This window comes from Leptodactylus fuscus, chromosome 4 (assembly GCF_031893055.1).
Source record: "Leptodactylus fuscus isolate aLepFus1 chromosome 4, aLepFus1.hap2, whole genome shotgun sequence".
NCBI lineage: Eukaryota > Metazoa > Chordata > Amphibia > Anura > Leptodactylidae > Leptodactylus > Leptodactylus fuscus.
This window is the reverse complement of record NC_134268.1, coordinates 15,798,983-15,810,045: the sequence shown is the minus strand read 5'-3', so window position 1 is coordinate 15,810,045 and position 11,063 is coordinate 15,798,983. Positions and strand designations below refer to the sequence as shown.

Genomic DNA, 11,063 nt, shown 5'->3' with positions numbered 1-11,063 from the left:
TTTTTTCCCCTGACATGGGGCAATTGGCTTCAGCCTTATGGGGTTTTTTGGATCTCTGGATCAACACTGTAGGTTGAACTTGATGGACCTTGATGAGTCTTCACCCAACTATGATACTATGTTTAGGGTAACCTATCGGTCGCACTAGAGAGAACTTTTTTTTTCCTTCCGCAGGGCAGCCATTTTGCATTCTAAACCAATTGTAGATGTTTTAAAAAAATTTTATATTATAATATTACAGACTTTTATATAATTATAATATAATTATATGAATTTGCTACATTGCAATGCCAGTTACAACCTGCAGGCGGTGCTTGCTCTATAGAATCTTTCATCATCCGTTGAAGTATTCCGTACAGTGGTAAGGCCTGCAGTTGGTATATCCCATCATACTACATCACCAGATGTAACACCTGACACCACTCAGCTGCACCTTGGAAACTTTTTGTGATTTTTTTTTTCAGCTGCATTTCATGTTTCTGTCAACAGAGGGCAGTGCTAAAATTTTCTGCACAATATTGCCAGGCGCCAGCTGTGACCGGGAGTTGGCGCCTGCTATATCTGTACATACTGAAGCAGTTACATGGGGCTGGCCATTCCGAGGACATACAAAACTAGAGTTCCACTTTAAACGTCAAACCTCGGTGAAAATATCGATATCTCCTTGGAAAATAAACAATAATGGGTATATCAGTCCTTTACATGTTACATAAAATAAATATCTATGTGTGGCCTAGTGCTTTTTTTTTGGTATATTGGAATGGTGATGAAGATTCTAACAAGTACGAAAGGAACTCGCTTTCAGATATTGGCGTAAACACAGCGCCCCCTAGCTTGAGTCTAGAAAATGGCCTGAAACAAAGCTCCACCCCTGAGGAACCCAACCTGTTCCAAAGAAGATGGGGTGGTTAGAAGATATGGCTTACACATAATTTCCTGTGGTTGTTGCAAATGATAGACATCCCGGTAGATTGACCTGTTGGTGCAGCGGATTACAATCTGTAGGACAGATTAATCCAGATTATTGGTTTTATTGGTGAGTTTATTAATGCAGCTATGTCTCCCATGACATCAGTTCACATTGCTGTATATTTCCCTCTTCTCTCCTTTTTTTTTTATAATTTGGGGGGTTTAAAATTTTGCAAAAATTGTGTCACTGCTCCAATGTACCTAAAATTAAAAAAAAAATTGTAAAATTTGTAAAATGTTTTGATTCACGCTTTATTATCTTACCCATCTTCTTGCTAAATTGTAGATTGTGATATTAATCTAGACAGTTAGGAGACCAGAGGATCCTTGAGTAGACCCAAGCTCTGACACCATAATGGTCCAGCAGAAGACATCCAAATGTCAAGGGGTCTCATGGGGGTTGTTAGATGGTGGGTTCAAGGAACCTCACTGTAAACTGGGCAGTAGACAGGGGTGCAGTACGGCTGGCTATCTCTCCTGATCCCCCCTATATGCATGCTTGACTTGCTCATAAGGGAAGTACGCCCCCTCTGGTGTCAGTTTATGAGATGAAAAGGACAGGACATGGTGAAATCCAAATTTCAAATCCTCCAGTTACCCAATAGCTGCCATTATGGAAGGGTCAGGAGGCTAACCGTTTCCGCCAAGGTCTGCCTACCTCAAATGTAGATTATTGTAGTATTAACATTAACCATAGAGGTCTATAGGCCCACACAGGCACTGAATACTGTACAAAATGTTTAAAGTGGACCTCCAGTTCTAAAACGGCTTTTCACAAATAGACAGTAACTTTGTAATATATCTTATTAAAGAAATGTGTCTCCTTCTCCCTTTTCACCTCTCCATAGACTTCTATGTAACAAGGAACTCAGCCTGATAAAAGGAGAAGGAAACAGATTTCCTTAATACTATCTATTACAAAGTTTCTTACCTTTATCGATACTATTTAATTATGAAATTGGATTTACTTTAATCTTAGGTGCATTGGAACAACGGATACAAATTCTGGAACGTTCCATCCTACAAACCGATTCCTTCTCTGATCGCCCTATTAGAAGGAAAGTGAAGAGAATTGGGAAAAATGATAAAGCAATGTGCTTGATCCAAGTTGCAAGAGGGCGCATGAGGCCAATGGATTAAAGAAATCTGGGTATTACAAGCACCGTGAACAAAAAAAAAGCTAAAAAAATCCTAAAATCAAGTCATGACGAACACCACAACTAAAATCTCATGAGATGGAAAATGAACGCTTACATCTGAGTTTCCTTCTGCATAGATCCACCCATGGGTTAGGTATGTGCCATATTGTTACAAAATATAAAATAGAATTTTTTTTTTTTACATTTATATCATGTAAATACATGCAAGTCATGCTGGAATCTAAATGCTGTTTCATTTTTCGTGAAGAGCAAGAAAGTAAAAGTGATAGAATTGATGTGAGATGATGCCATGACTACGAAGATAAGCATGCATCATATTCAGCCGTTGGTGGTGATTTCCTCTTCCTCAACTATTCGACTTTGGAAAGTGTGTCGTGACTTATACAAAGATTTAGTACATCGTACGAAAAAGGTCATGTCCCCTCCCGGGCCTCCTGGATCTAAACAGGTTTCGAAGGTGTCCATGCCGAATCTGAAATACCGTCTCCCGTCGACGACAAAGTCATGGGGCCGCTAGGTGTGAATGGGTCCGTGTCTGTATCCGTTTCACCTTCCGCCAAGTAACGTTTATCTCTCATCCACGTTGAGCCATTGGGGCCGAAATTAAAGTCTTCTTTTTCTTGGGAAATGCTGAAACCGCTCGGAGATCTCTGAAGTTCGTCATGGTTGACCGAGAGAAGAGATAGGGGGGTGTCGCTGTCTCTCGTGAAACTTCTTCTGTGTATCGGGGAGACCCTCTCACCATACGGACTCGAGATTCCTCTCTCATGTCGAAAGTCAACCCGAGTGTCTATCAAAGTCTGAATAGGCAAAACTGTTGGGCGTTCTGTATAATTGGGCGAGGAGGTCATGGTCCTCCTGGAGCAGGTGTCGCCGTTAAAAGGCATGGGGGCAGAAAATTCCACGGGGTAGTTCTCGAAGAACCCATACTGATCCAACTTATTGAAAGAAACTTGGTGCATGTCGTAGGGATTGCCATGGGTGCAGGACTCGGTATAGTTATAAACCACCCTACCGACTTCCGAATATCTGCTCTCCTCTCCTTCCTCTTCCACTTGGGATTCTCTAAGTGGGTAGTACTCCGTTACCTGAACCTGTAGCTGGTCCATATGCTGCATGTGCATATCAACCAAAAAGTCTAATTTCTTTTCCATATCTTGGACCTGGTAAAAAATATCAAAAATAAGCAAAAACTGGTCATCAAATATGGAAGTCATCGGTATGGAAGTCAACTGTAAGCTAAATTTTATAAAGATATTAGAGATTGGTTGTAAAAGGAGTCATCCCGCCGAGCACCAAAAGTCCAAAATATTCTGCATTCTACTAAGAGACAAATCAGTAAGTCCAGATTTATTTATTAATAAATAAATGTATAAGTATTTTATTTACTTTAATGAATACGTAAATTCAAATTATTAATTAATTAATTAATTAATACAATATTAATTTATGAATTCAATTTATTATTATTTAATTTATTAAAAAAATTGCAAAATTTATAAAAAAAAATTATAATCTATTTATATTTAAAAAAAAATTTATTCTATTTTCTGTTCATAATTATGGGGGCGGCCATTGAGCTTCTCCTCTACTCTTTTAACAGCATTTAGTGATCTGCTTTACAGCATAGTCCTGGCCATAGGAAGGTCTATGGGAGAGTTTTCTAGGCATGCTCTGTGCAAGGAGGGGGAGGGGATAAGTTATGACATCATCTATTGTTAGTATTGGATGTGATCATGGGTCAGTGGTGTTATCTATAGAGGGGTTATCGTCTACTGAAATCCTGTCAATAGTGTAAATTAGCTGCTGCTAATGAAGCCCCCCCACCTACAGAATTGGCAATTCTTATTCTATTTTTAAGCTTAGTGGCCAGAGTGAAAATTCCAGGAATTTTCTAGAAATAGAAAAAAACAAAACTATATATACTGACATGGAAAATTTAACTCAAGTATCAAAATTACTTTAAAAATATTTTTTTAAATAAAAAAAATTGGTTTAGATAATAGTAATTTTCTGGCGACACATTTTAAGTCTAAAAAAAGTCTGTTTCTCTCCACCATGCTTTACACTGTAACCTTATCTCAGTCCCCCGACGCCCCATAGCTAAACTCCTGCAGACAAACAAGGCGCAGGAACATTTCAGTAAAATGTTTATTTATACAGGAAAATCGTAAAATTTCCCGATACGATACCATACCTGTCTCTCGACTTTCACAAATTTTCCCATCATGCTTTGGTCTTCAAAATCTGAAGCTTTGGTCCCATAGGGCTCATGCCTAGAAAGATAAAGTAGAAGTAGTGGTATGCAAAGAAGAACAAGGGGCCCATAGAAAAGATTCAACACAACCCCCCAATCATGGTGTTAGTTTGCCCCTCTGAAGACAAAATCTTGGGGTCTACCTCCCCCTCCACCCACTTTCCAAAAAGTCTACAATAATAGTCACAACCATAACGCAATCAACTGGTATGAGGGGTCAGCAGAGAACCGAGGACCTCAAAAGAAGTCAATGGAAAAAAAAACATAGAGGTGAACAGTGTGACCTGCTGGGCTTTTCCTTTGGTACTTGATTTGACAAGAGTCCTCTATAGAAACCGGAATATTTGGTTAACCTTTGCAAAAATGAACATTATTTAAAAAAAATATTTACAATAGCCAACCAACATTGGTCTTCCATTACCTTGGAGACTGTTGGGAGGGGTACCCGTATCCACCAGGACCCCCCATTCCTTTCTGGGACTTCTTATGTTTGGGGGTAGAAAGAGGACCTGGAGCAAAGACCATGTCTATTCTGAGGAAAAAATAAAAATCGGTAACCAAGTATCGGGGCCTGATGATACAATGTAACCAGCACTGGTAAAACCAAAAACTAGAAAAACATAAAAGGAAGAATATAAATATTATGTAACCAAGCAAAAGGCAAAAACCTGAACTTTACGCCTACCTTGACTGGAGGTATTTAATCCGTGCGAGCATGTCCAAGTGGCCTGCAGAATATTGCTCAATCACATCCTTCACATCGTAAGGCCTCAGCGTCTCCTTAAATTTTTTTTTACGTAAAAGAAATTGAAGTATTCTGCACGCGAGACAAAGTTACTTGTAAGATATTTCATATTAGTTTAACTTTGCAAAGAACATATAGCCCATTGTTATATTCTTGTACATAGGGGGCAGTATTATAGTAGTTATATTCTTGTACATAGGAGTAGTATTATAGTAGTTATATTCTTGTACATAGGAGTAGTATTATAGTAGTTATATTCTTGTACATAGGAGTAGTATTATAGTAGTTATATTCTTGTACATAGGAGGTAGCATTATAGTAGTTATATTCTTGTACATAGGGGGCAGTATTATAGTAGTTATATTCTTGTATATAGGAGTAGTATTATAGTAGTTATATTCTTGTACATAGGAGTAGTATTATAGTAGTTATATTCTTGTACATAGGAGCAGTATTATAGTAGTTATATTCTTGTACATAGGAGGTAATATTATAGTAGTTATATTCTTGTACATAGGGGGCAGTATTATAGTAGTTATATTCTTGTACATAGGAGCAGTATTATAGTAGTTATATTCTTGTACATAGGAGTAGTATTATAGTAGTTATATTCTTGTACATAGGAGCAGTATTATAGTAGTTATATTCTTGTACATAGGAGCAGTATTATAGTAGTTATATTCTTGTACATAGGAGCAGTATTATAGTAGTTATATTCTTGTACATAGGAGCAGTATTATAGTAGTTATATTCTTATACATAGGAGTGGTATTATAGTAGTTATATTCTTGTACATAGGAGCAGTATTATAGTAGTTATATTCTTGTGCATAGGGGGCAGTATTATAGTAGTTATATTCTTGTACATAGGAGTAGTATTATAGTAGTTATATTCTTGTACATAGGAGGTAGTATTATAGTAGTTATATTCTTGTACATAGGAGCAGTATTATAGTAGTTATATTCTTGTACATAGGAGCAGTATTATAGTAGTTATATTCTTGTACATAGGAGTAGTATTATAGTAGTTATATTCTTGTACATAGGAGCAGTATTATAGTAGTTATATTCTTGTGCATAGGGGGCAGTATTATAGTAGTTATATTCTTGTACATAGGAGTAGTATTATAGTAGTTATATTCTTGTACATAGGAGGTAGTATTATAGTAGTTATATTCTTGTACATAGGAGTGGTATTATAGTAGTTATATTCTTGTACATAGGAGCAGTATTATAGTAGTTATATTCTTGTACATAGGGGGCAGTATTATAGTAGTTATATTCTTGTACATAGGAGTAGTATTATAGTAGTTATATTCTTGTACATAGGGGGCAGTATTATAGTAGTTATATTCTTGTACATAGGAGCAGTATTATAGTAGTTATATTCTTGTACATAGGAGTAGTATTATAGTAGTTATATTCTTATACATAGGAGTAGTATTATAGTAGTTATATTCTTATACATAGGAGTGGTATTATAGTAGTTATATTCTTGTACATAGGAGCAGTATTATAGTAGTTATATTCTTGTACATAGGGGGCAGTATTATAGTAGTTATATTCTTGTACATAGGAGCAGTATTATAGTAGTTATATTCTTGTACATAGGAGTAGTATTATAGTAGTTATATTCTTGTACACAGGGGCAGTATTATAGTAGTTATATTCTTGTACATAGGAGTAGTATTATAGTAGTTATATTCTTGTACATAGGGGGCAGTATTATAGTAGTTATATTCTTGTACATAGGAGCAGTATTATAGTAGTTATATTCTTGTACATAGGAGTAGTATTATAGTAGTTATATTCTTATACATAGGAGTAGTATTATAGTAGTTATATTCTTATACATAGGAGTGGTATTATAGTAGTTATATTCTTGTACATAGGAGCAGTATTATAGTAGTTATATTCTTGTACATAGGGGGCAGTATTATAGTAGTTATATTCTTGTACATAGGAGCAGTATTATAGTAGTTATATTCTTGTACATAGGGGGCAGTATTATAGTAGTTATATTCTTGTACATAGGAGTAGTATTATAGTAGTTATATTCTTGTACATAGGAGCAGTATTATAGTAGTTATATTCTTGTACATGGGAGTAGTATTATAGTAGTTATATTCTTATACATAGGAGTGGTATTATAGTAGTTATATTCTTATACATAGGAGCAGTATTACAGTAGTTATATTCTTGTACATAGGAGTATTATTATAGTAGTTATATTATTGTACATAGGAGCAGTATTATAGTAGTTATATTCTTGTACATAGGGGGCAGTATTATAGTAGTTATATTCTTGTACATAGGAGCAGTATTATAGTAGTTATATTCTTGTACATAGGAGTAGTATTATAGTAGTTATATTCTTATACATAGGAGGCAGTATTATAGTAGTTATATTCTTGTACATAGGAGTAGTATTATAGTAGTTATATTCTTGTACATAGGAGCAGTATTATAGTAGTTATATTCTTGTACATGGGAGTAGTATTATAGTAGTTATATTCTTATACATAGGAGTGGTATTATAGTAGTTATATTCTTGTACATAGGAGTGGTATTATAGTAGTTATATTCTTGTACATAGGAGGTATTATAGTAGTTATATTCTTGTACATAGGAGCAGTATTATAGTAGTTATATTCTTGTACATAGGAGTAGTATTATAGTAGTTATATTCTTGTACACAGGGGCAGTATTATAGTAGTTATATTCTTGTACATAGGAGTAGTATTATAGTAGTTATATTCTTGTACATAGGAGTAGTATTATAGTAGTTATATTCTTGTACATAGGAGCACTATTATAGTAGTTATATTCTTGTACATGGGAGTAGTATTATAGTAGTTATATTCTTATACATAGGAGTGGTATTATAGTAGTTATATTCTTGTACATAGGTGTAGTATTATAGTAGTTATATTCTTGTACATAGGAGGTAGTATTATAGTAGTTATATTCTTGTACATAGGAGCAGAATTATAGTAGTTATATTCTTGTACATAGGAGGTAGTATTATAGTAGTTATATTCTTGTACATAGGAGCAGTATTATAGTAGTTATATTCTTGTACATAGGAGCAGTACTATAGTAGTTATATTCTTGTACATAGGAGCGGTATTATAGTAGTTATATTCTTGTACATAGGAGCAGTATTATAGTAGTTATATTCTTGTATATAGGAGTAGTATTATAGTAGTTATATTCTTATACATAGGAGTGGTATTATAGTAGTTATATTCTTGTACATAGGAGCAGTATTATAGTAGTTATATTCTTGTACATAGGGGGCAGTATTATAGTAGTTATATTCTTGTACATAGGAGCAGTATTATAGTAGTTATATTCTTGTACATAGGAGCAGTATTATAGTAGTTATATTCTTGTACATAGGAGTAGTATTATAGTAGTTATATTCTTATACATAGGAGTAGTATTATAGTAGTTATATTCTTATACATAGGAGTGGTATTATAGTAGTTATATTCTTGTACATAGGAGCGGTATTATAGTAGTTATATTCTTGTACATAGGGGGCAGTATTATAGTAGTTATATTCTTGTACATAGGAGCAGTATTATAGTAGTTATATTCTTGTACATAGGAGTAGTATTATAGTAGTTATTAGAGATGAGCGAACACTAAAATGTTCGAGGTTCGAAATTCGATTCGAACAGCCGCTCACTGTTCGAGTGTTCGAATGGGTTTCGAACCCCATTATAGTCTATGGGGAACATAAACTCGTTAAGGGGGAAACCCAAATTCGTGTCTGGAGGGTCACCAAGTCCACTATGACACCCCAGGAAATGATACCAACACCCTGGAATGACACTGGGACAGCAGCGGAAGCATGTCTGGGGGCATAAAAGTCACTTTATTTCATGGAAATCCCTGTCAGTTTGCGATTTTCGCAAGCTAACTTTTCCCCATAGAAATGCATTGGCCAGTGCTGATTGGCCAGAGTACGGAACTCGACCAATCAGCGCTGGCTCTGCTGGAGGAGGCGGAGTCTAAGATAGCTCCACACCAGTCTCCATTCAGGTCCGACCTTAGACTCCGCCTCCTCCGGCAGAGCCAGCGCTGATTGGCCGAAGGCTGGCCAATGCATTCCTATGCGAATGCAGACTTAGCAGTGCTGAGTCAGTTTTGCTCAACTACACATCTGATGCACACTCGGCACTGCTACATCAGATGTAGCAATCTGATGTAGCAGAGCCGAGGGTGCACTAGAACCCCTGTGCAAACTCAGTTCACGCTAATAGAATGCATTAGCCAGTGCTGATTGGCCAGAGTACGGAATTCGGCCAATCAGCGCTGGCTCTGCTGGAGGAGGCGGAGTCTAAGATCGCTCCACACCAGTCTCCATTCAGGTCCGACCTTAGACTCCGCCTCCTCCGGCAGAGCCAGCGCTGATTGGCCGAAGGCTGGCCAATGCATTCCTATGCGAATGCAGACTTAGCAGTGCTGAGTCAGTTTTGCTCAACTACACATCTGATGCACACTCGGCACTGCTACATCAGATGTAGCAATCTGATGTAGCAGAGCCGAGGGTGCACTAGAACCCCTGTGCAAACTCAGTTCACGCTAATAGAATGCTTTGGCCAGCGCTGATTGGCCAATGCATTCTATTAGCCCGATGAAGTAGAGCTGAATGTGTGTGCTAAGCACACACATTCAGCACTGCTTCATCAAGCCAATACAATGCATTAGCCAGTGCTGATTGGCCAGAGTACGGAATTCGGCCAATCAGCGCTGGCCAATGCATTCTATTAGCCCGATGAAGTAGAGCTGAATGTGTGTGCTAAGCACACACATTCAGCACTGCTTCATCAAGCCAATACAATGCATTAGCCAGTGCTGATTGGCCAGAGTACGGAATTCGGCCAATCAGCGCTGGCTCTGCCGGAGGAGGCGGAGTCTAAGGTCGGACCTGAATGGAGACTGGTGTGGAGCGATCTTAGACTCCGCCTCCTCCAGCAGAGCCAGCGCTGATTGGTCGAGTTCCGTACTCTGGCCAATCAGCGCTGGCCAATGCATTCTATTAGCCCGATGAAGTAGAGCTGAATGTGTGTGCTTAGCACACACATTCAGCTCTACTTCATCAGGCTAATAGAATACATTGGCCAATCAGCGCTGGCCAATGCATTCTATTAGCTTGATGAAGCAGAGTGTGCACAAGGGTTCAAGCGCACCCTCGGCTCTGATGTAGCAGAGCTGAGGGTGCACAAGGGTTCAAGTGCACCCTCGGCTCTCCTACATCAGAGCCGAGGGTGCGCTTGAACCCTTGTGCAGCCTCGGCTCTGCTACATCAGAGCCGAGGGTGCGCTTGAACCCTTGTGCACACTCTGCTTCATCAAGCTAATAGAATGCATTGGCCAGCACTGATTGGCCAGAGTACGGAATTCGGCCAATCAGCGCTGGCCAATGCATCCCTATGGGAAAAAGTTTATCTCACAAAAATCACAATTACACACCCGATAGAGCCCCAAAAAGTTATTTTTAATAACATTCCCCCCTAAATAAAGGTTATCCCTAGCTATCCCTGCCTGTACAGCTATCCCTGTCTCATAGTCACAAAGTTCACATTCTCATATGACCCGGATTTGAAATCCACTATTCGTCTAAAATGGAGGTCACCTGATTTCGGCAGCCAATGACTTTTTCCAATTTTTTTCAATGCCCCCAGTGTCGTAGTTCCTGTCCCACCTCCCCTGCGCTGTTATTGGTGCAAAAAAGGCGCCAGGGAAGGTGGGAGGGGAATCGAATTTTGGCGCACTTTACCACGTGGTGTTCGATTCGATTCGAACATGGCGAACACCCTGATATCCGATCGAACATGTGTTCGATAGAACACTGTTCGCTCATCTCTAGTAGTTATATTCTTATACATAGGAGGCAGTATTATAGTAGTTATATTCTTGTAC

General features: G+C 37.9%; 1 protein-coding gene across 1 annotated transcript in view; it reads right to left on the bottom strand.

The window, feature by feature from the left end:
• Positions 1-2,277: 2,277 nt before the first annotated feature.
• The window catches only part of KCNQ3 (potassium voltage-gated channel subfamily Q member 3), a 73,684-nt gene continuing 64,898 nt past the window's right edge, over positions 2,278-11,063 (bottom strand). The window contains exons 12-15 of the mRNA XM_075271946.1: positions 5,072-5,203; positions 4,808-4,918; positions 4,327-4,405; positions 2,278-3,292 (exon numbers count right to left, since the gene is read on the bottom strand). Coding sequence (XP_075128047.1) covers positions 2,570-3,292; positions 4,327-4,405; positions 4,808-4,918; positions 5,072-5,203 — 1,045 coding nt within the window. The 3' untranslated portion in view covers positions 2,278-2,569. The remainder of the gene's footprint in view (positions 3,293-4,326; positions 4,406-4,807; positions 4,919-5,071; positions 5,204-11,063) is intronic.